The 25,211-nt window shown below is 44.5% G+C and overlaps 1 protein-coding gene across 21 annotated transcripts in view; it reads left to right on the forward strand.

The window, feature by feature from the left end:
- Window positions 1–25,211, forward strand: part of BAZ2B (bromodomain adjacent to zinc finger domain 2B) — a 240,185-nt gene that overhangs the window by 207,927 nt on the left and 7,047 nt on the right. For 16 of the 21 annotated variants that reach the window (XM_068245677.1, XM_068245680.1, XM_068245684.1 and 13 more), the window contains 11 exons: window positions 1,528–1,762; window positions 2,914–2,976; window positions 3,106–3,250; window positions 10,568–11,217; window positions 14,117–14,387; window positions 15,229–15,384; window positions 15,497–15,654; window positions 18,458–18,768; window positions 19,956–20,091; window positions 21,875–22,021; window positions 23,633–23,898. In XM_068245677.1, coding sequence (XP_068101778.1) covers window positions 1,528–1,762; window positions 2,914–2,976; window positions 3,106–3,250; window positions 10,568–11,217; window positions 14,117–14,387; window positions 15,229–15,384; window positions 15,497–15,654; window positions 18,458–18,768; window positions 19,956–20,091; window positions 21,875–22,021; window positions 23,633–23,898 — 2,538 coding nt within the window. The remainder of the gene's footprint in view (window positions 1–1,527; window positions 1,763–2,913; window positions 2,977–3,105; window positions 3,251–10,567; window positions 11,218–14,116; window positions 14,388–15,228; window positions 15,385–15,496; window positions 15,655–18,457; window positions 18,769–19,955; window positions 20,092–21,874; window positions 22,022–23,632; window positions 23,899–25,211) is intronic. The other 5 variants (XM_068245688.1, XM_068245698.1, XM_068245694.1 and 2 more) reach the window with 1 other exon arrangement.

Here is a 25,211-nt window from a genome sequence, read left to right on the forward strand (position 1 = left end):
TGCGGTTTAGTCCAGCCAAGTAGTAGCTGTCATTTTTCAGAAAGTCAGCTTTGCAAACTCGGCCAACCAGGTAATAAACTAAAAAAGGGGAATAATGCAAAAATGGTGAGTGCGCAAAACAAAACTTTATGCATTGAAAATAATGATATTGTAACAATCTTACCTTTCAGCGACGGGTCCCGCGGCGTCTCTGGCGGGGTCCGGGCAGGTGATGGAGTTTCCGCGCTGTCGTCCTCCGGCGGCGCCCCTGTGGCGGTGGGTCCAGGCGCGCGCGTGCGCAGTGCGTCCGAACGGCTGCGCGCAAGATCTGTTGTACCTTATAGGCTAAGGAGACGGATCTGAAGGTGATGTCATCAGGTGACATCACCATGCAGGAGGGGCTCCCAATCGGAGAGTGGTTTGGGAATTGTCTATTGTTTATTTAAGGCCAGAGCTCTCAGTCATTCACTGGCCTTGATACTAATCAGTTCACTGGTTCTTGGCCTAGCTAGTGATCTTTTTGAGCTACATTAATATATTGTGTAGACCCACAATATATATGTACTCTAGTTAGTCAGTCTTGTTATTTTGTAATATTGTATATTATCGTATTGTAAATTATCATATCATAATATATTGAAGTAACATCTTATTGTATATTATTCTGTGTACTGACCTCTTGCCTGCCTCTTGACCTCGCTCTTGTCTTGTCCTTCTGTACCACTGCCATCTGATTTTCATGTTCGACTCGGCCTGTCCCTGACTATTCTACTGATTATCCTTCCAATACGACTGACATCTGACTTACGTGTATGACCCTGCCTGTTTATTGACTACGATTTTGCCTAGCTACTCTGTAGCTCGATACCTCTGACTTTGTGTACGACTACGGCCTGATCCTGACTTCATCTTACTCATTATTACTGTGTATTGCACTAGTTACGCTACCTCATCACGTATCAGCGTGATAGATATATTGTGTATTTATAATATGTGAGTCTGAAGTGGGACTTTAATTCCTTTGTATCTTATGTGAAACTTTGTCAGAACTTAAATTCTAAATGACCATTAAAATGAATAGTGTGTAGAAGGACACCTCCTCTGCAGTCTTATTGCTATATCTCACTTTATCACGTGTCCATTACTGTTTATTAATATTATGTAGTATTTACATATATAGCACCAACGTCTTTACAGCAGCACTTTACAGAATATGTATAGTGTTGTTACTAACGTTCCCTCAGAGGGGCTCACGATCTAATCCCTACCATAGTCATATATCCATCGTAGTCTAAGGTCAATTTGGGGGGAAGCCAATGAACGTATCTGTATGTTTTTGGGATGTGGGAGGAAACTGGAGTGCCTGGAGGAAACCCACATACACACGGGGAGAACATGCAAACTCCAAGCAGATAGTGGCTGGGGTGCAAACCAGGGACTCATCACTGCAAGGCCAGAGTACTAGCCACTATGTCACCATGCTGTTAATGGCATAGATCTAACATTTGACGTGTTATTGATTGTGATTGTCTTACCCTTCTTTTCTAGGCTTAGAATAATACACGCTAAAAAGACAGGGAAGCGTGATGCCATGACGGGGTCTGAAGGCGGAGAGGAGCAGCACTCGCTAGGAACGCCCACGCCGGGCAGGAAGCGCAGGCGGAAGGGCACAGATAGCGACTATGATGATGATGACGATGATGATAGTGATGACCCGGCAGAAGAAGATGAAGAAGATGAGGAAGACAAAAAAGGGAAAAAATCAGAAACCTGTGATGATGAGGTATATAACTGTGCATGAAATAGTGACTTTCTGAAAAAGACACCCGGCATTCTTCTTATACACTCGTAGGAAATTCAAATTGAGAATGAGCTCATACCAGGTCTGCACAAGTACCTGTCTCAAATTATCATTAAAAACAATAAGTGTGTTTCTGTGTATAAATGCAGTCCCTGTAAGGTGAAAAAAAAAGAGTTTAACTTACCTGGGGCTTTTACCTGCCCCCTGCAGAAATCCTGTGCCCGCACCGGGGCAAAATGATCCTTCGGTGCCTCGCCGCGGTTCAGTTTTGTTTTGACAGTTGGCGACAGTTATGCATCCCCGCTCCCGCTTGTGATGCTGGAAGCATCCTGAGCAGGCGAAGTACGAGCGAGGATGCATGCAGGCCGTGCAGGGTGCAGGCGCAGTGGCGCACAATCACACATACGTCATTTAGCGTTGCGTGGCGATAACGATCGTCACAGCGGATTAGATCCTTAGTATCCCCGACAACTCCAATTAAAAGTTGATGTCCCGTTTGCGCCCTTTGTGTGCCGTCATGTGATGATGCGCATACCCGCTGGCCGAAAGATGGATCGTGGAACGCTAATCGTCAGGGGACGTCGCTGGATCCATCTTCCTCTGTTGGATGGTAAGTATCCCTCTAATTTCTGGCCTTGCTTTTATGTGTTTGTTTTTTCACATTCACGGTTCTGGGTTTTTTAAATTCCAAATAATTTTTTGTTTGAGTTTTTATGCAAATCTCTGAATTCCTTTTTTATGTGCATACCAATGAAGTTAATTTACATAAAATTGTATGTAATTAACTTCATATTCACATCAAATCTGTATACTTCTTGCAAAAAACCTGCACAACACAAGTCAAATGTAATGCCACTGACTTGCATTAAATGTGCAGGTAGCGCAAATTCGCACAACCGCAAACTGCGCACAAATTCTGTTGTGTGTGAACGGGGCCTCAGGCCATGCCACACAATTTTTTCAGGGCAGAGAAAAACTGTCTTGAGGTCTTTCAAAGCATAAACAAAGGAAAAAAAGGGCGTACATTGGAAGATTGACATTACGTGAAGAATACTTTTATCCAATGATAGAATTCTTGAACACGCTATTTGTCAAGTTCTTGGCTGACCGTATTTTCTGTGTGTTAAACATAGGATGACGGAGACCAGACTGCTACTGTGGAAGAACTAGAAAAGCAAATTGAAAAGCTGCTAAAGGTAATTGATACGTTTCTGAGTTGTTTAATAGCTTGTGTTTTATATTTACGCTTTGCAAAAATCTGCTGAAATTCACGGCTGATTCCGTCACTGTATGCAGTAATTTTATGATGTCTGGCCTTTCCACAGCAACAGAACCAGTACAGGAAGAAGTTATTTGAGTCCTCGCATTCCTTGAGGTCCATGATGTTTGGCCAAGACCGATATCGGCGGCGGTACTGGATTCTGCCGCAGTGTGGCGGGATATTTGTAGAAGGCATGGAAAGCGGTGAAGGTGAGACAGAAATGTGGGGCCTCTTTAAAGGACCTCTGTTGCGAAAATCTTAAAATTTTAAATACATGTAAACATATACAAATAAGAAGAGTGTTTCTTCCAGAGTAAAATGAGCCATAAGTTACTTTGCTCCTATGTTGCTGTCACTCACATTAACCACTTCAGGACCACAGTCTTTTCGCCCCTTAAGGACCAGAGCCTTTTTCTCCATTCAGACCACTGCAGCTTTCACGGTTTATTGCTCGGTCATACAACCTACCACCTAAATGAATTTTACCTCCTTTTCTTGTCACTAATACAGCTTTCTTTTGCTGCTATTTGATTGCTGCTGCGAGTTTTAGTTTTTATTATATTCATCAAAAAAGACATGAATTTTGGCAAAAAAATGACTTTTTTAACTTGCTGTGCTGACATTTTTCAAATAAAGTAAAATTTCCTATACATTTGAGCGCGAAAGTTATTCTGCTACATGTCTTTGATTAAAAAAAAAACCATTCAGTGTATATTTATTGGATTGGGTAAAAGTTATAGCGTTTACAAACTATGGTGCCAAAAGTGAATTTTCCCATTTTCAAGCATCTCTGACTTTTCTGCGCACCTGTCAGGTTTCATGAGGGGCTAAAATTCCAGGATAGTACAAATACCCCCCAAATGACCCCATTTTGGATAGAAGACATCCCAAAGTATTCAGTGAGAGGCATGGTGAGTTCATAGAAGATTTTATTTTTTGTCACAAGTTAGCGGAAAATGACACTTTCTGACAAAAAAAAGAAAAAGAAAAAGTTTCCATTTCTTCTAACTTGCGACCAAAAAAAATGAAATCTGCCACGGACTCACTATGCTCCTCTCTGAATACCTTGAAGTGTCTACTTTCCAAAATAGGGTCATTTGTGGGGTGTGTTCACTGTCCTGGCATTTTGGAGGGTGCCTAATTGTAAGCACCCCTGTAAAGCCTAAAGATGCTCATTGGACTTTTGGCCCCTTAGCGCAGTTAGGCTGCAAAAAAGTGCCACACATGTGGTATTGCCGTACTCAGGAGAAGTAGTATAATGTGTTTTGGGGTGTATTTTTACACATACCCATGCTGGGTGGGAGAAATATCTCCGTAAATGACAATTGTTTTATTTTTTTTACACACAATTGTCTATTTATAGAGATATTTCTCCCACTCAGCATGGGTATGTGGAAAAATACACCCCAAAACACATTATACTACTTCTCCTGAGTACGGCGATACCACATGTGTGGCACTTTTTTGCACCCTAACTGCGCTAAGGGGCCCAAAGTTCAATGAGTACCTTTAGGATTTCACAGGTCATTTTGAGAAATTTCGTTTCAAGACTACTCCTCACGCTTTAGGGCCCCTAAAATGCCAGGACAGTATAGGAACCCCACAAATTACCCCATTTTAGAAAGAAGACACCCCAAGGTATTCCGTTAGGAGGATGGTGAGTTCATAGAAGATTTTTTTTTTTGTCACAAGTTAGCAGAAATTGATTTTAATTGTTTTTTTTCACAAAGTGTCATTTTCCGCTAACTTGTGACAAAAAATAAAATCTTCTATGAACTCACCATACTCCTAACGGAATACCTTGGGGTGTCTTCTTTCTAAAATGGGGTCATTTGTGGGGTTCCTATACTGCCCTGGCATTTTAGGGGCCCTAAACCGTGAGGAGTAGTCTTGAAACCAAATGTCGCAAAATGACCTGTGAAATCCTAAAGGTACTCATTGGACTTTGGGCCTCTTAGCGCACTTAGGGTGCAAACAAGTGCCACACATGTGGTACCGCCGTACTCAGGAGAAGTAGTATAATGTGTTTTGGGGTGTATTTTTACACATACCCATGCTGGGTGGGAGAAATATCTCTGTAAATGACAATTGTTTGATTTTTTTTACACACAATTGTCCTTTTACAGAGATATTTCTCCCACCCAGCATGGGTATGTGTAAAAATACACCCCAAAACACAATATACTACTTCTTCTGAGTACGGCGATACCACATGTGACACTTTTTTGCAACCTACGTGCGCTAAGGGGCCTAACGTCCTATTCACAGGTCATTTTGAGGCATTTGGATTCTAGACTACTGCTCACGGTTTAGGGCCCCTAAAATGCCAGGGCAGTATAGGAACCCCACAAGTGACCCCATTTTAGAAAGAAGACACCCCAAGGTATTCTGTTAGGAGTATGGTGAGTTCATAGAAGATTTTTTTTTTGTCACAAGTTAGCGGAAAATGACACTTTGTGAAAAAAAAAACAATACATATCAATTTCCGCTAACTTGTGACAAAAAATAAAATCTTCTATGAACTCATCATACACCTAACAGAATACCTTGGGGTGTCTTCTTTCTAAAATGGGGTCACTTGTGGGGTTCCTATACTGCCCTGGCATTTTAGGGGCCCTAAACCGTGAGGAGTAGTCTTGAACCCAAATGTCTCAAAATGACCTGTGAAATCCTAAAGGTACTCATTGGACTTTGGGCCCCTTAGCACAGTTAGGCTGCAAAAAAGTGTCACACATGTGGTATCGCCGTACTCAGAAGAAGTAGTATAATGTGTTTTGTGGTGTATTTTTACATATAACCATGCTGGGTGGGAGAAATATCTCTGTAAATGACACATTGATTTTTTTTACACACAATTGTCCATTTACAGAGAGATTTCTCCCACCCAGCATGGGTATGTGTAAAAATACACCACAAAACACATTATACTACTTCTCCTGAGTATGGCGATACCACATGTGTGACACTTTTTTGCTGCCTAGGTGTGCTAAGGGGCCCAACGTCCTATTCACAGGTCATTTTGAGGCATTTGTTTTCTAGACTACACCTCACGGTTTAGGGCCCCTAAAATGCCAGGGCAGTATAGGAACCCCACAAGTGACCCCATTTTAGAAAGAAGACACCCCAAGGTATTCCGTTAGCGGTATGGTGAGTTCATAGAAGATTTTATTTTTTGTCACAAGTTAGTGAAAAATGACACTTTGTGAAAAAAACAATAAAAATCCAATTTCCACTAACTTTTGACAAAAAATAAAATCTTCTATGAACTCATCATACACCTAACAGAATACCTTGGGGTGTCTTCTTTCTAAAATGGGGTCACTTGTGGGGTTCCTATACTGCCCTGGCATTTTACGGGCCCAAAACTGTGAGTAGTCTGGAAACCAAATTTCTCAAAATGACTGATCAGGGGTATAAGCATCTGCAAATTTTGATGACAGGTGGTCTATGAGGGGGCAAATTTTGTGGAACCGGTAATAAGCAGGGTGGCCTCTTAGATGATGGATGTTTTGGGCCTGATCTGATGGATAGGAGTGCTAGGGGGGTGACAGGAGGTGATTGATGGGTGTCTCAGGGGGCGGTTAGAGGGGAAAATAGATGCAATCAATGCACTGGGGAGGTGATCGGAAGGGGGTCTGAGGGGGATCTGAGCTTTTGGCCGAGTGATCAGGAGCCCACACGGGGCAAATTAGTGCCTGATCTGATGGGTAGGTGTGCTAGGGGGTGACAGGAGGTGATTGATGGGTGTCTCAAGGTGTGATTAGAGGGGGAAAATAGATGCAAGCAATGCACTAGCGAGGTGATCAGGGCTGGGGTCTGAGGACGTTCTGAGGTGTGGGCGGGTGATTGGGTGCCCGCAAGGGGCAGATTAGGGTCTAATCTGATGGGTAACCGTGACAGGTGGTGATAGGGGGTGATTGATGGGTAATTAGTGGGTGTTTAGAGGAGAGAAGAGATGTAAACACTGCACTTGGGAGGTGATCTGATGTCGGATCTGCGGGCGATCTATTGGTGTGGGTGGGTGATCAGATTGCCCGCAAGGGGCAAGTTAGGGGCTGATTGATGGGTGGCAGTGACAGGGGGTGATTGATGGGTGGCAGTGACAGGGGGTGATTGATAGGTGATTGACAGATGATCAGTGGGTTATTACAGGGAATAACAGATGTAAATATTGCACTGGCGAATTGATAAGGGGGGGTCTGAGGGCAATCTGAGTGTGTGGGCGGGTGATTGGGTGCCCGCAAGGGGCAGATTAGGGTCTAATCTGATGGATAACAGTGACAGGTGGTGATAGGGGGTGAGTGATGGGTAATTAGTGGGTGTTTAGAGGAGAGAAGAGATGTAAACACTGCACTTGGGAGGTGATCTGATGTCGGATCTGCGGGCGATCTATTGGTGTGGGTGGGTGATCAGATTGCCCGCAAGGGGCAGGTTAGGGGCTGATTGATGGGTGGCAGTGACAGGGGGTGATTGATGGGTGGCAGTGACAGGGGGTGATTGATAGGTGATTGACAGGTGATCAGTGGGTTATTACAGGGAATAACAGATGTAAATATTGCACTGGCGAATTGATAAAGGGGGGTCTGAGGGCAATCTGAGCGTGTGGGCGGGTGATTGGGTGCCCGCAAGGGGTAGATTAGGGTCTAATCTGATGGGTAACAGTGACAGGTGGTGATAGGGGGTGATTGATGGGTGATTGATGGGTAATTAGTGGGTGTTTAGAGGAGAGAAGAGATGTAAACACTGCACTTGGGAGGTGATCTGATGTCGGATCTGCGGGCAATCTATTGGTGTGGGTGGGTGATCAGATTGCCCGCAAGGGGCAGGTTAGGGGCTGATTGATGGGTAGCAGTGACAGGGGGTGATTGACGGGTGATTGATGGGTGATTGACAGGTGATTGACAGGTGATCAGGGGGGATAGATGCATACAGTACACGGTGGGGGGGGGGGTGGTCTGGGGAGAATCTGAGGGGTGGGGGGTGATCAGGAGGGGGCAGTGGGCAGGGGGGGGGATAAAAAAAAAATAGCGTTGACAGATAGTGACAGGGAGTGATTAATGGGTGATTAGGGGGGTGACTGGGTGCAAACAGTGGTCTGGGGGGTGGGCAGGGGGGGGGTCTGAGGGGTGCTGTGGGCGATCAGGGGGCAGGGGGGGGAAATCAGTGTGCTTTGGTGCAGACTAGGGTGGCTGCAGCCTGCCCTGGTGGTCCCTCGGACACTGGGACCACCAGGGCAGGAGGCAGCCAGTATAATAGGCTTTGTATACATTACAAAGCCTATTATACTAAGTACATGCGGCGATCCGGGTGCTAGTAACCCGCCGGCGCTTCCGAACGGCCGGCGGGTTACTACGAGCAGTGGGCGGAGCCAGTCCCCGGCGGCTGATCGCGTCACGAATGACGCGATCGCCGCATAGCCACTCCCGCAGCCGCCCCCGCCGATGGGCGTATTGCGGTCGTTTGGGCCCAGTCTTTGCCGCCGCCCATCGGCTGGGGGCGGTCCTCAAGTGGTTAAGTAGTAGAAATCTGACATTGCTGACAGATTTTGGACTAGCCCATCTTCTCAGGGTTTTCAGGGCTTTCTTTATTTTTAAATGGCATTGAATGTGAATGGCAGTTGCTCCGTGCAACTGCCAAAAAAGTGTGCAGCAAGCAGGGGGGCTGATCAGCATCATTGCATAAATCTTTTTCAGGGAATGTCTTTATAAATGTCTTTATAAATAATAAAGGCCATGCTGAGAATCCCCTACGGAGAGATGGACTAGTCCAAAACCTGTTGGTAATGTCAGATAATCTAATACTTACTGTAAGTGACAGCAACATAGGAGAAAAATAATTTATGGCTCATTTTACTCTGGAAAAAACGAACTTCTTATTTGTATGTGATTTAAATATTATGATTTTCGTGACAGTTCCTCTTCAATTAAGAGTTCTAAATCCAGGCAGACCATCCTCAACTTCAACTAGTGTTTTTAACATGCATCCAAATTTCTTGAAAATGGGGCCTGTCGCACACAGAAGAATGGGCTGCAGAATGGGGACAGCTGCTGTAAATAGACTAATACAGGCATTAAAGTGACAATGTACTTGATTCATGCTGAGCGTACTGTTATATCCAGAAACTAGCTCTTCTCACTAACAAGGCTCTTCTTAGACCCTGGGAGTCTCAGAAATGTTGTTGGACTTCTTGGATCAGAAGCCAAGCCATGCCCTTTCCCACTCCTACCGGGACCCATTGTCTTCTACCTTTCTTTTGCTGTACTGGCCACACACCCCTTTTGGTCCTGTGCTGATGACAATGTCTGGACTCTACACAAATACTGAGTCCAGTCAGATGTCACATAGTGAAGGGTGAAAGAGATACTAGCGAAGTCTCCGTTAAAGTCTGATCGCACTATGAAGACTCACCAGTATTCAGTGGAGACCCATTTTTTTTACAGCAGCCAGTGCTGTTGAGGTAGTACGCCTGTCTACTGCACAACTACTGGGTCACTTTAAGCACATCTATTTTAACATAGAATTGTGGATTCCTATGCTTGGGTTCGCAAAAGTACATTTTGATGAAAATTTGGTAAGTCCTATTTTGGTGTTTGGAAGAAGGGAGATGTTTAGTACTTCACCCCACTTGTAAGTCTGTTATACGTTACTTTGGATGGACAGTTTTGGGGCCCATTAAATCTGAACGTTGTACTGAAGCTGAACTGGCTGGACCTTTTATCTGGAATCAATATGTACACTGCAAAGCACGGCGCAGCAAAAAAGTCCAGCTAATAGAATTTTAATTTTGGATTAAATGGAGCTTTGCCACACCACACAGCATTGGGCTGGAGGTGGGGTTGGGTGGACTGAAGCAGTAGGCTTTGCTCAGCACTGATTCCAATATGAATGGGCCCTTAGATTTTTGATGAGTCTGCCCAGTAATTCCAAATGGGGGAAGAAGCGCCCAGGGGTATAATAACATTTTGTTAAAAGCAGTTTAAGGAAAACGGATGAGGTGGCCCGAGGAAGTGGACATAGTCCCAAAAAACGCATTGCCAGTGCATAATAAAATACATTTTTCATATGAATTGGTGTCATTGCCGTAAGCCACTTCATCCCTTTTCCTTTTAACCGCTTTTAACAAAGTTTTATTATAACCTGGGTGCCTCCTTTCCCCTTTTGTTCTTACCATCCTCCTTTGGAGGGTTGTACCCTAGCTCCATGTGGCTCTGCTACATGAATGTCCATGGTTGTTTTTGAGTAAGAGTGCGACTGAATCCAGGAACCCCTTGACACCCGAGTGGAGTCGGATTTATACATCTCCACCTGTTCATCAGTGGTTGGTTGACCCCTTTGCAACCCACCTTTGTGAGCACCAATATTATTCAAATTATTTGTGCACCTCCTTATTGTGACGTACTGCACCATCGGGCTCCCGTTGTCTCTGTGTTTTTCTTTTTAGGGTGCTAAACCGCCCATCCTACTTTCAACTGCCCAGTAAATGTCTTACTACTTTTTCTCATTCGGCATGTTTTCCTTTTACGTAGGACCAGAAGAAATGGCCAAGGAAAGAGAGAGGCAGCGACAAGCTGACAGTATTGAGATAAAGGAAGAGAAGCCTGATGAAGAGAAGTTGGCCTGTCTGAACTCCAGCATTGGGGAGCAGAAATGTCTGAAGGATAAAGACAGCACCAACCTCTTCCTACAGAAGCCTGGTTCCTTCTCCAAGCTGAGCAAACTTTTAGAAGTAGCCAAAATGCCCCCAGAAATGGACCTTGTGGCCCCAAAGCCAAGTGTGTCACCAAACGGCTGTTCTGTACCATTCCAGAACAAAGCCAGGAGCACCCCTGTCTCCCTGCAGGCCAGCACGTCCCAGTGCAATCCTGAAAAAACTGAACTGAATGCGTTTAGTCCCGTCATTGCCGGGTCTGGAAAGTTTTATAATTCCCCAGTTATTCATAATGAACAGCTGCTAAAGACTCTCACAGAAAGGAGCAGGCAATGGTTCAGTATCCTGCCACGGACGCCGTGTGATGACACGTCAATCACTCACATAGAAACCTCCACATCAGTAGCCTCAACCAGCCAATCCTGTCATCCCACCCAGTCTCCTTCACCTGTGCCATCACCAGTCATGAACTCCTTCTCTGTACAGAACCCTGTGGGACTCAGTCCCTTCTCAGTGTCCCCAATTCAGGTTAGTAGCCAAGACTTCCTTCACACCCATTATTTTACAGCTCATCTTACATTACTCAGTGTAAAGCTGAGAAGTCTTTGTTCTGTTGTCACACCAGTTCAAGATGCATCCTGATTGTCAAACATGACTCCTGTTCTTTGCACTTAACACTTAACAAGGCTGGGTGTGTTTTGCTGAAAATGTAAACTGGCCCAGTGTTATGTGTTGCATATGCTGTTCATTTAAAATTTACTTGACCTGGGGCAAAGATACCTAAGGACTCATTCACACTACAGAACTCATGCACGAATGCAATATCATGTATGCTTTCCCATTGAACTGAATGCATGTTGTGGTGCATTAAAGCGCAGACGTTAGCAGCTGCAACTCAATAGAACTCATTACTACAAACGCGCACACTGAGTACGGTCCGCCACATGCTCAGCTAGTAATAAAATATGGCATATCATTTTAGTCGGGAAGGTCCAAAGAATTCATATTTTATTTTGAAAAAATGTGTATTTTCTGCATTTACGCCTAATTTTTTGCCCATAAAGTGACTATAAAATAAAATCATTTGGGGAAAAAATATTACCCAAAGAATGCCTAGATTGTACTGAAAAGAACAAAACCAAAATATATATGCATTACTAAGGTGGTGTAAGTAATTAAAAAGTTACTGCTGTATCAAAACGACACAGCTAAAGTGTCAAAAATGTCTGAAACGTTAAAGTCAATGGGAATCGATTACTAAAAAAAAAATCAGCGCGATACTTACCTAAGGAGAGGGAAGGCTCTGGGTCCTTTAGAGCCTTCCCGCTCCTCTCCCGGTCCCTTCTGTTAAGCGCTGGCTCCCCCGTTTGAATCCACCACCACCGCGCGGGACTTTGGAAGTCTTCAGGAGGCCTTGTCCTCCCGAAGACAGACGACTCCATACTGCACAAGCAAGAGTTAATGAGAGAGGGATTGCTCCCGAAGACTTCTGAAGCCTCATTCGGTGGCAGAGAGAGCAGTATTTGACCAGAATTGGTTGAATACTGCTACTGGGGAGCCGGCGCTGAATCGGGGACCGAGAGAGGAGCGGGAAGGCTCTTTAGGACCCAGAGCCTTCCCTCTCCTTAGGTATCTGGCTTATTATTTTTTTTCTTTTTTATTAATTCCCATTGACTTTAACCACTTGCCGACCAGGGCTTTCTGCACTGGGCTCCACAGCCCGCAGCACCGATCAGAAGTGCAACAGGGCGATCAGACAACCCCTCTTTTTTCCCCACTAGGGGGATGTCCTGCTGGGGGGGTCTGATCGCCGCCGTCTGCAGTTGCTTAGCGGGGGGCTCTTCAAAGCCCTCCTCCGCAGCGCTTTCCGCCCTCTCGCCCGCTCCCTCCCTCTCCCTTCCCCTGTGAGCTGCGCAGGACTGATTTCCGTCCTGCGCATTGAAGGATAGGCTTCAGCCTATCATATGCCGGCGATCCCCGGCCAATCAGAGGCCGGGGATCGCCGATCTGCCTTACGGCGCTGCTGCGCAGCAGCGCCGTATGATGTAAACAGCGGGGATTTCTTCCCCGCCTGTTTACATTTTGCCGGCGAGCCACGATCGGCGGCTCTCCGGCTGTTCACGGAGACACCCTCCGTGAACTGACATGGAAACCATGGTAACCCGCAGACGACCAGTTTACGCCAATCGGCGTTAGCTGGTCGTCAAGAGGGTAAGGGGTAAAAACCATGGAACGCAAATCAGTTAAGCATTTTATTGACAAGATGTGAAAATATCACCTTGGAGAAAATTTATGAGAAAAAGTGAATTGAATAGGGGCCAGACTCAGTAAAATTCATAAAATTTACCATTACAACCACCTATGGAGCATCGCCCAATAAACCATTAGCACCATGGGTGCTCCTGCGCAATGTGCGCATTGCTAGGATAATGCACGATTTAATACACGTCTATAACTTTTGTGAATTGACATTTATTGAGGTATTTACCGCACAAGTTAGTAATTTACCTCATTAGTCGGTAATTTTAGTTTTCTATGCAGTAAAAGCCTTAGTGGATTGACATTTCACAAACTGTTTGGTAAAATCACCTGTTTTCTGCTATACCAAATGCGGTAATGCTTAGTGAATTGAAACCATGGGGCAAACATAACAATGTAACTTATTCCCAGTGGATTTTCCATAGCCGTACAGTATGTAGAGAATACCCCTCAGAGAGGAAGATTTAAATTGAGTTCATAGTGATGCCTTTTTCTGTGTCACCATGACTAGAACTGGATTGATATTTCACTAACAGGGGCCTAACTACAGGGGAGCAGCCCATGCCACCTCAGGGAAGGGGGGTGTGGCAGAGCTGTAAGGGGGCCAACTACTACTTAACACACTCTAATACAGGGGCGTTACTAAATGGGAGCAGTCACTGTGACTGCACGGGGGCACAGAGCTGTAAGGGGGCCCCAACTACAACTTTACACCCTCTGATAAAGGGGTCCATCCTTCAGATCAGGCGTTTTTGTTCCTACACTTGTTATGGGTGTTAAAATCATGATGGCCACACTTGTTTTATGGCCTTTGCAAGATGATCCCAGGCTGTAAGGGTCACAAGGGGTTGGCAAGTGAAAGGGTGTAAACATTGGAAGGCCCCATCAAAGTTTTTCTTGGGGGGAGGGGGGGGGGCATGATTTATAATCATGCCCCTGCTCACTAATGGAGAGAACACTACAAAACAGCATTATTTACCCCAGTGCTTTTCCATAACACACTATGCACCCCAGACAGGGGAAGAAGCCGGAAGGTCAGCTTACTACGATGACCAAGGTTTCACCAGGACAGGAAATAAGCCAGAAACTGCTACAGCTTGACTACAGAGACTGCAGAATATGTGTTGCTTTCTTGTGTGGTGGTGCTGATGTTGATTTCTTTATCTAGATGAAACCCGGTTTACCTGTGATGGGACTGCAGTTCTGTGGGTGGCCGTCGCCTGTAGTTCCAGGAAATCTTCCATTTTCTCCACCAGTTTCAGGTCTCGCAATATCGTCATTATCTGAAGACAACAGCTCCACCTTCCTCACGCCTAATGCTCAGACGAGTAAAAGTGAATCTCCTGTTCCACAGAGTGACAAATCCGTCTGTACCCCATCACCGGCTGTGGAAGTACCAAAACAAATGGATTTCCCCAAGCCAAAACCAATTCCGGAAGGTGAGCTTCTATTGGCTTGTGCTCAATGCTCAAAATCACTCATCTGTGATTGACTGTATATTAGCCTGACTACTCTTCATGATTCTGAACTGTGTAGTTTATTCAGAGTAATAGGAGTAGTTAGTGCTTTATAGACCTACGGCAGACATCTAATCGATTTTTTGTTCTTTTAACCTCAGCCAGTATTTCATTGCCATCTGTTTTCTCTTGCACCGACATTTAGAAATTAACTCTACTCCCCCCACCCACAAACAAACATCTCTAAAGCTGGCCATACAATACTTGATATAAACAGTAGCCAGAAAGACCATTATATAGATCCCTATCTGGTCGAATCTGATCAGAGAGAGATCTATTGCCTGTCTACACACTGTACAGCGATTTGCAATGGATTTACAGCATGAAATCTACTGCAAATGGTTGTGCCACTGCTTGCCAGAATCCCCTAAAGAATAAAGTGCCCAACAACGCGAGAGCTGGTTCCACGTGGCTAGGCACATGTGACATCACACACATGCGCCGGTGTCACATGGTACAGGCGTTCCAAGTGATACCGGAGGATGCCGGGACTCATGACGGCGGACAGGTAAGGTGGAACACTTAATACTTGGGGGGGGGGGGGGGAGCAGCAGCGGCCGGAGGTGTGTTGGGTCCTCGATTGTCACGCTATCGAATGCCATTACCGCTGCGCACCCTTACTCACCCTCTCAGAAAATATCTAAAATGTTTGGCTGGAGGTACATTTAAACCAAGACGTAGCAGTAAAGATGCCACGAACAGAATTAGCTTAATAGAAATCATCTCATGAACTTTTTACATGCGGTCATGCTTTCACTGACAGAAATGCAGTTTGGCTGGTGGAGAATCACAGACCTAGACGATCTGAAATCTTTATTGAAAGTTCTTCATTCCCGTGGAATCCGTGAGAAGTCTTTACAGAAGCAGATTCAGAAGCACTTAGACTTCATCACTCAGGCCTGCCTGAAGAACAAAGAGCGTGAGTGTCCGCTGCCTGAGCCAGCACTTCTGCTCTCTCACAGCCTCTGTGCAGGGGGAAGGTAAGGCCCTGAGCTTTCTGCTGCAGCTGACCATTGTGTTTGCTTCTCTAGCTATCATAGACATGAAGGGACGGGACAAATGTGAGCTGACTCGAGACGTGATCGAGAACTGGTGTGTGGAGGACCATGAGATGGACGTGGACATTGCTATTCTCCAGCAGGTCGAGGACCTGGAGAGAAGAGTGGCTTCTGCTAGTTTGCAAATAAAGGTAATTAAGAGTGACAGTCATTTACTTTGGCCCAAACTGGTCTTATCATACATTTCCTTCAGCACTTTACAGAGTACAGAACAGGTCATGTTCCTAACTGTCTCTCAGTGGGGTTCAAAATATATTGACAGCTAATACAAGCTTAGTTCCATTTTGAGGGAATTTGGTTAACCTATAGGTATGTTTTTGGGGATATGGGAAAAAATTTGAGTGCCCAGAAGAAAACCCATGCAACATGATGAGATCATGCCAACTCCCTGTAGCTGGTGTCCTGAATGGTGTTTAAACCTGAGACTCTATCCCTACAAGGCGAGAGTGCTAACCACTGTGCCACTGAGCTTCACATTCACAATGGCCATATAGGTGAGGATACAGTCTTATTACCTCTTTCATGGACCTGCGGTACAAAAGCATTGGGTTAGTTAAAGGACAACAGAAGTGAGAAGAATATACCAGTTGCCCGGCAGCCCTGCTGATCCATTTGGCTGCAGTAGTGTCTGAATAACACCAGAAACAAACTAATCTTGTCAGATCTGAAAATAATGTCAGAAACAACTAATCTGCTGCATGCTTGTTCAGGGTCTATGGCTAAAAGTATGATGCTGGGAATACACGGTTTGTTTCTGCCGCAGATAGATGGCTCAATAGATAATTTACGACATGTCCGATCTCCCGTTCCATTGTTTTGCTGCTCGATTTCTCATAGAAGTGAAAAGAAAAAGATAAGAAAAACGAGCGGAAGATAAGAGAATAGAGTGGAGAATCGAGCGGCAAAATCGATCAAGTGGAAAAAACGCATCGCGTATTCCCAGCATTAGATACAGAGGATGAGCAGGATAGCCAGGCAACTGGTATTGCTTAAAAGGAAATCAATATGGCAGCCTCCATATTCTTCTCACTTCAGGAGGAAGTGCTAGCTAGAAAACAAAAATTCAGGAAGTAACACACAGTTCAATTCAGTTGTCGATGTAAGTTTCCTGCATTGTCAGCATCCATTTACTTGCGTATTCTCTCCAATTCCAAACTTTTTTTTTTCATGTAGAAAATGCATATTTATGGTCCAGTACAGACGACAACATTGGTTGCCTGAAACTATCCTTTTTGAATGGTTTCTGACATCCATTAGCTGTACAAACACGCTGCTGAGCTATCAGCAAGTTCTGTTGCATAAAGAAGGGTGGATAAGCATATATACAGTGACTGGATCGGGTACAGGTTAAGGGCACCACCTCTGATATAGGAGACCATTTGATATGCAGTTTTAATTAAATGTAACCATTGATTATACACTTTGTCTTTACTTCCCAATTGTGTGATAGGTCTCCAGGAATCATGGTTTTTCCTATTGAGTAAGCCAGTACCTACCTATTGAGTAAGCTACTCCCTAACAGTGCAGGGTGGTCTATTGAGCACGCCCTTAGCGGCTGGATCTCTGTTGAGTCCAACAGGAGAAAAGTGCTATATAAATGTTACAATTATTATTAAAGGATACATCCAGCATTTAAAAAACTTACCTGGGGCTTCCTCCAGCCCTTGGAAGCCTATCTGTCCCTCACCGAAGCTCCGCTCTCAGGCAGTCTCCCCTCTGTAGCAGGCCCCTGCACATGTGTGAGCTCGCGGCCATGCTGCTTGTGCTCCCGGCAACGGGTGCGTTCTGCGCAGGTGCAGTATTTAGGAGTGTGACTGTGCGCATGCACATGGGCTACCGACCTGGTTGGGTTGGCAGCTGCTAGGGAGGAGCCCCCGGGAGACTTCCCGAGAGCGGAGCTGCAGTGAAGGACTCATAGGTTTCCAGGGGCTGGAGGAAGCCCCAGGTAAGTAAATCTGATTATTATTTTTTTCTAAATACCGGATGTATCCTATAAGCGGGAGTGAGTTACCATTGTCTGCATCAGGAAAAAACAATACAGGTAAGGGATGTTTTTCTAGCCTGCCAAGTTACCAATGACCAGTTGGCGGGAATGTGGGGACACCCGGACATACTTGCAAGGTGCTCGGAACAATCACTATCGATTGTGTCAGGCAATCAAAGTTGCAAATGTATTCAAGCTTTTAAAGGTCTTTCAAAGCAGGTAAATATTAAAGAGAACCCAAGGTGCGTTTGAAGAATATTATCTGCATACAGAGGCTGGATCTGCCTATACAGCCCAGCCTCTGTTGCTATCCCAAACCCCCCTAAGGTCCCCCTGCACTCTGCAATCCCTCATAAATCACAGCCAGGCTGCTGACAAACAGCTTGTCAGAGCTGGCTATGTTTATCTCTATAGTGTCAGTCTGCTGCTCTCCCCGCCTCCTGCAGAACTCCAGTCCCCGCCTGCATCCCTTCCCTCCCTGCTGATTGGAGGGAAGGGACGGGGGCAGGGACCGGAGCTATGCAGGAGGCGGGGGAGCAGCTGAGACTGACACTACAGATGTAAACACAGCCTCAGAGCACGGCTGTGATTTATGAGGGATTGCAGAGTGCAGAGGGACCTTAGTGGGGTTTGGGATAGCAACAGAGGCTGGGCTGTATAGGCAGATCCAGCCTCTGTATGCAGATAACATTCTTTAAACACACCTCGGGTTCTCTTTAAAGGAAAATGTGTTAAAAAATGATTTACAGTAACTGATCTAACTTTTGTAATATTTTTATTTAATGCTTCATGGAATTTAAAATATGAGTACGGGGTTTTCAAAAATACCTTATTCGTGTTAGTACTGTGGATTCCAGTGTTTATCTTACTCCCTTCAGGTCCAGTTTAAAGATCAGTCTGTTATACAATGTGAGCCTGGATGAAATAATGACACTTCTTTTGCCACTTAGGGCTGGATGTATCCAGAGCTCGACTCGGAGCGGGAAGACTTGGTCTATCACGAACACAAGTCAGTCACCAAAAGGCACATGGAGCGTGATGGAGAGCCCCCAATGGACGGAGGAGGAAATGCATGTGCTCTAGAAAGGAAGAGCGACAATCCTCTAGATATAGCAGTAACCAGGCTGACTGACTTGGAGAGGAACATTGAAAGAAGGTATCTGAAGAGCCCCTTAAGTACCACCATTCAGATCAAACTGGATAATGTGGGCACAGTTACTGTCCCTGCTCCTGCACCATCTATTAGTGGTGATGGTGACGGGTAGGTCATTGACATTAATATATATAACCAATCATTGTGCTTCTTTGCTCAGTGGAGCTTGTTATCTCTTGCTTGTTCTCTCTGTAGCTTCCTTGTGTGTCTCTTTACAGATCATGTTATGCTGCATGGTGCTTCAGTGCAATAATCTGTGTTCTGTATGTCGCCATTCCCGCAGGGCAGTGATGTATAGCTAACTTGTACCCAACTGTGGCTGAGTTCCAACACTCCTGGTCAACCCTGGCTTCATTGACCAAACTATCCGAAATAAGAACTGTCTGCGTTGCTTCAAGGACCACTCCAGCGAAAAAAAAGCGGTTAAAATCTGGCAAAACTGAACGGTTTTGGACTATTCCATCTCCTCGTGGGGAATTCTCAGGGATTTCTTTGTTTTTAAAAAAAGCATTAACTGAATGGCAGTTTAACTGTCAAAATAGTAAGATACCAGCCAACCTCTACTCACTTGCACACAATTTGGAAGTAAAGCTGGCCACTCACGGTCCAATTTCTAGCGAAAAATCGTTTGAGCGATCAGAAATTCTGATCGGATTGGTGGTAAATAATCTCAGTTGATGGGCACAATCGATAATGAACGATTATAAAAACAATCGTCCGACTGAATGTTCGCCGAACCAAAGTTTGGATTTTCTTGTTGGTTGTGATAGATAGGAAGCAAAGATTGGTTCATTGATGGTGTAGTGAACGATTTTTCATCCGATCAGAATTTCTGATCGCTCGAACGATTTTTCGCTAGAAATTGGACCATTAGTGGCCACCTTAAGACTTAGCAACTGCCATTCAGTAAATGTTTTGAAAAACAAAGATAACCTTGAGAATCCCCATGAGGAAATGGACTAATACAAAACCTGTCAGTTCTGGCAGATTTTAACTGCTTACTTTTTTTGCTGGAGTGGTCCTTTCATAGTGAACCAATCCAATCCAACACATCGCCGAAAAATTATAGCTGTAGAATCCAGAATGGAGAAGGCGACGCGGAGGGTTTTTATCTCGGATGTTTGGACGGTGAAGCCCTCTGTGCTCCGAATTCAAAATAATTTGCTTTAACATCGTACATACTGGCTGTTTACCCCGTTGTGTCATTGCTTGCTTTCAGTGTGACTTTTGCCTGATTCTGATTATGGTGACTTGACATGTTCATTCTGACGTTGTTTCCGTCATGTCCTGTGCAGGACGGAGGAGGACATTGCACCGGGTCTGAAGGTCTGGAGGAAAGCGCTGTCAGAAGCACGCAATGCCGCACAAGTGTCCCTCTGTATTCAGCAGCTGCAGAAATCGATAGCGTGGGAGAAATCTATCATGAAAGTTGTGAGTTACCGTCTTGTCATCTTTTGTGCCTTGTAGTGCAGATCTGTTCTTAACCCCAAAAATCAAACAGCATGACCCAACAAAATATACAGCCACAGTGCAGACACGGTTTTCATCTATATATACTCGCATAAATCTGTGTGCTACTAAGACCCTGTTTTCTGTTCCTTCCCAACGCCACCCAGTTTACAGTCCAGTGCCACAGTCTCTACTGACGGTTTAAGGTAGCCATACATCTAGCGAGGATGGGCAGATTTGACCAAGAGACAAATCTCTCTCTGATTGACTCTGATTAGAGAGAGATCTATTGGTTGCCCATACACCGCAGGCAAATTCCTGTCTACTTCAAGCTGAAATCATTCAGGAATTGGCCTTGTGACACAGCTTACGCCACCTCACCTGATGCTGTCTGCCCTTATGTCAAATGTGCCCCCCTGGTGCCTGGTGCTCTATACTTAACCTGTCCTTGTCCACTAATGGCTCTGTTCTCCTCCCATACACACACCGCACATGGTTGCCGGAGTTACGTGGGTGCATGGGGGGCGTCACCCCCCCCCCCCTTCCACTCACACACACACATACACACATGTACGCTGGCAACCATGTGGGGTACATGTATGGACCGAGATATCCTTGCCAGCTGGAGGACAAATTATCAGATTGACTCCTAATTAATTAGTGGGCAAATAAAGGAGATAAAGTTTTACCTTGTTTACACAGTTTATTAAGCCCCATACACACACTCAACACAGGTCTTTTATGCAGCTTTTGTTGTGAAACAAGTTGAACAACCCAAAAAAAATTGCTTGCTATTGTTCAAAGAACTGATAAGGACTGATAAGACGTCAATCCAACTGTTGTCTTATCAGTTTTTTTAACAATAGCAAGCAGCTTTTTTTTGGGTTGTTCAACTTGTTTCACAACAAAAGTTGTTCAATAATTGTGTTGAATAAAATACCGATGTTGAGTGTGTGTATGGGGCTTTACAAAACAATGTGATAATGCTGGTTGGTAAGGTCAAGCTTATCGATTAGCTGCTAAATGAGGTGCTAAATGAGGTGAAAAGAGTTTTAACCCTTCCAGTACCTTGGAAAATATATGGTCTTAGCTGTTAATTTTATGCTGTTTTTAATGCTTTAGACCAGGCTTTCTCAACCAGGATTCCCTGGAACCCCAGGGTTTCTTGAGGACTCTGCAGGGGTTCCTTGGCATTTTCCCCCATCGTGGAGGAAGTATAATAGAGCACATTATAATAGGGGGTACTGTAAAAAGAAGCACTAAATTGGGGGTCAGAATAATAATGAGCACAGTATAATGAGTGGCAGTGTAATAGGAGGTCGTGAAACTAACAGCCTCACCTACTTTTAAAGACCACGCCTCCGGAAAAATAAATGCAGGGGTTCCTCGAGATTATAAAATTGTTTGCAGGGGTTCCTTGAGATCCAAAAGTTATTAGCAGGGTTCCTCCAGGGTAAAAGGGCTGAGAAAGGTTGCTTTAGACCATAGATGAAATTTGAGTATAATATCACTTTTAAGATGTGCTATAATAGTTTCTATATGTTTCAAAAGACTCCACATGCCCTCTTTTCCGCGTGTGTTCCGCATTCATGTATACTGCACTTGATGCTCGCTATATGATTGCCATTATGTTAAAAAAAAACATGGAAGTTTCCTGCACTGATATAATACTTTTTCTTCTTCTAAAAAAAAAAAGAGACGGCTTTTTACTCTCCACCCATCCCGGACGATGGTTCTATCATTTTTCTCTGTGAATGTTTTGCAGTACTGCCAGATATGCCGGAAAGGAGATAACGAGGAGCTTCTGCTATTGTGTGATGGATGTGATAAGGGATGTCACACGTACTGTCACAAGCCAAAAATCACTGCTATACCAGAGGGGGACTGGTTCTGTCCTGCCTGCATCGCTAAGGTAACAGATACTGCACCGCACAAATCGGTATCAGACAACCATTTATAACTAGAATACTTTAAAGGGTTCCTGTAGTCAGGGATAAAAAAAAGTAAGATACTTGGTCCACCATGAACCAATGAGAATTCTTCCTATTGCTAAGGATTTCCATTGGTCTTTTGCAACCCAATGGGATCCCCATTTTACTTCCCTGTGTAGAGGGAGCAAGCGGCGGCAATTGGCAGATGCATTCGCCTGCCTGGGATTATCGCGGACTGCACAGTCTTATGTTTCTCCACTGGGACTCTCTAATATAGAATATTTCCCCTCGCCTGCACTGTAGCACAGAGCCGCTCCATACTACTGCGTAGTCGCGAACCCACTGGTGCCTGCGAAGTGCCTGTGCAGTGTGGCCATGTTTGTACACGGAGGGGAGTGTAGCCGCAAAGATAAAGAAAGCCCTGGCTGGCAGAAGAGATGTCATTGGAGGATTGCAGAAGCCTCTGGACCATACAGAGGCTTCTATCTCACGGGGCCTAAATCAGAGATGTGTGTCTCAATTAATGTAAAGTTATATATTTCTGACACTGTGGCGCTGACCTGCCGATGGTATTGGCTGCCATCTGGGCAGTTACTCCATGAATTTAAGGCCAGCTAATGCAACTTTCTTTGTTGTACCCAGTTCAGATGGAATCATAAGCTGTAAGAAAGATACCATTTCATGAATGGGCAGAGTTTGCACCAGTAAGACAAACCATAGACTCCACCCATGTTGGCCAGCCATTGACACTATAGAAAAATTTTATAATTTAGAATATTTACAATGGTGCCCATACACGGTACAATAAAAACGTTTGATTTTCCCATTTATTCAACCAAAACTATTAAATATCATGAAAGTCAAAAAGATTCTTTTTTTTATGTTCTAGAAAAACAAATGGTTATCCCGTTTTTTTTTATTAAAAATTAGATCAGACATGTTGGAAAAAACTTTATATTTGATTTAACGGAATAATCAACAAAATTATCTAGTTGAAAAAAAAAATGAAAAAATTGTACCATGTATGGGCACCATTAGATGTAGTTTTAAATACATTAGAACATGAGAGATCGGGTGTGAGATGGGAAAGGAGAAATGCGACAAGTTTCTATAACTTGCATGGCTGTGCTCTGATTCACCAAACTTTTCCTATGAGTTCATTCAATAAACTGTTCTCCTGAGTTTTCTCACAGGAGATGTTGTCTAATCTTAGCTGCAAAATGCTTTTTTTGGCACTAAGCAAGGGAACTTTATTGTCAATGTGTAACACAACGAAAGAAAGTAGGCAGTGGCATGGAATAATCCATTCAGAATGGAATGGTGGTTGATTTTTTTCAAGCTACATTTTTGATGCCAACCGAAAAACGCTGCGTTTACCACCCATGCGAACCAGCCCTTGATTTATATAGGTTTGATGTTATTTCTTTCACCTTATTTACACGCATATATTTTTTTTTTACTAGATGTTGAAAGATATTGTGAAAAAAATTAGAGAGAACTCATGAAAAAAGCTTGGTTGGTGCATTAGGGCTTAGGTAAAATAATAGGAATGTGTTGGGCATCATGGCCAAGGTGTGTTGTTTGCATTGCAGGCCAGTGGCCAGACCTTAAAAATGAAGAAGGCCAATCTAAAAGGGAAAAAGACTTCTGATCCGAAGAAAGGAAAGAAGGCCTTTGGGGATGCAGAAGAAGAAGAAGTTGCAGCAACTGGCAGCTCTGGGAAAAAAGGGAGCAAAGACAGCAAAAAAAGAAAAGTCGAGGAGATTAGCCCCAGTCCCTCGAAACAAGAGAGTTCGCCCACAGCTAAGAAGGCAAAAACCCCCACCAGGGATGACTCTAAGGAGCTGGCTCTCTGCAGGTAAGCCATGCTGTCTTATGTATCTTCAGGTCACAGCCTTACTACCTGTCAGTAAATCTGCAAAGACTACTGCCTAAGCAGCACTGGCTGCTGTCACAAGGTTTCAAGCAGGGACTAAACATAGGACGCACTTACTAAGTTGACTACCAGCTCCCCTTACTATATCTGGGCTACATATTTTGATGTCTGCCCCGATTCTCTTTTTGCCCCTGTAGTGAATGGAAACTTAATCCTAGAGCTGGATGTAGATGCCCAGATTCTATGGACACAAATATCCCAGTGCTTCAAAGCCCTCTCCTCAAAATATGCCACACTCTAAATCACACCTTTTTGCAGTTAAAAAACGTGGCAGCCCAGAAGCAGCTGTATGTCAGTTTTCAGCAATCCTGGGGTTAGTGTAAGGGCTAGTGCGAGTCAGTCTGCTACACCGGTGTCTCTAGGCAAGAACTTAGAATGCCTTTGATAAATCCAGTCCTCAACCCGAACCAACCCTCAATTCATTCCTTAAGCCCCAAACACATGCTCAATCAGTGTCACCTGACCTGGATCGGGACTCTCGGACAACATTGCAGGCTTAAGGCTGTGCAGACGTCTGTGTGTGGGGGGGGGGGAGTCGGTGTGGCGCGGGAGTGAAGCCACATGGAGGGCGGAGTAAGTGGGGAGAACAATGGTCTCAACCGAAAGGGGTCAGGGTCTACCATCCACATGCTGGATTCTCCACAGAGGCGGTCGTTACCGGCCGCCTTAACCAAATTTCATCTGGTATGTGTACAGAGCTTTATGCAAGCACTCCTGGGGCAGTGTCTGGCCATAACATAAAAATACACTTCAATTATTCTGTGCCCACTGCACCCTATATCATACCTCCCAACTTTTTAGATAAGAAATGGAACACTTAAAGACACACCCCCGTCACACCTCTAACCACACCCCCACCACACCCCTCGCCATGCACAAGAATTCAGACTCAAACAAAGTAGTTTTATCATTCAAACCACTCTGGTCCCTTCTATCTTCATTAGTTTTCCTTCATTTTACTATTTGAAAAGAAGAAAACATCAATTAACCTGATGGGAATAAAGTTTGGAGTCAGTTAAACACCTTTTTAATTAGAAAAAATACATATTTTAACCTAGATGTGTACATCAGTCTTGAAAGAGGAACAAATAAGGAAGAAAGAAGGTTTCGGTTCCCAAAGAGAGTCTGTTGGAAGCTAAGCTACATATTTCACCAATTACTTCATGTGCCAAACATTGTCTATATATTGGTGCATATATTGGCGATTGAATCTTATTATGCCATGGGGCAATGGC

This window comes from Hyperolius riggenbachi, chromosome 7 (assembly GCF_040937935.1).
Source record: "Hyperolius riggenbachi isolate aHypRig1 chromosome 7, aHypRig1.pri, whole genome shotgun sequence".
Taxonomy (NCBI): domain Eukaryota; kingdom Metazoa; phylum Chordata; class Amphibia; order Anura; family Hyperoliidae; genus Hyperolius; species Hyperolius riggenbachi.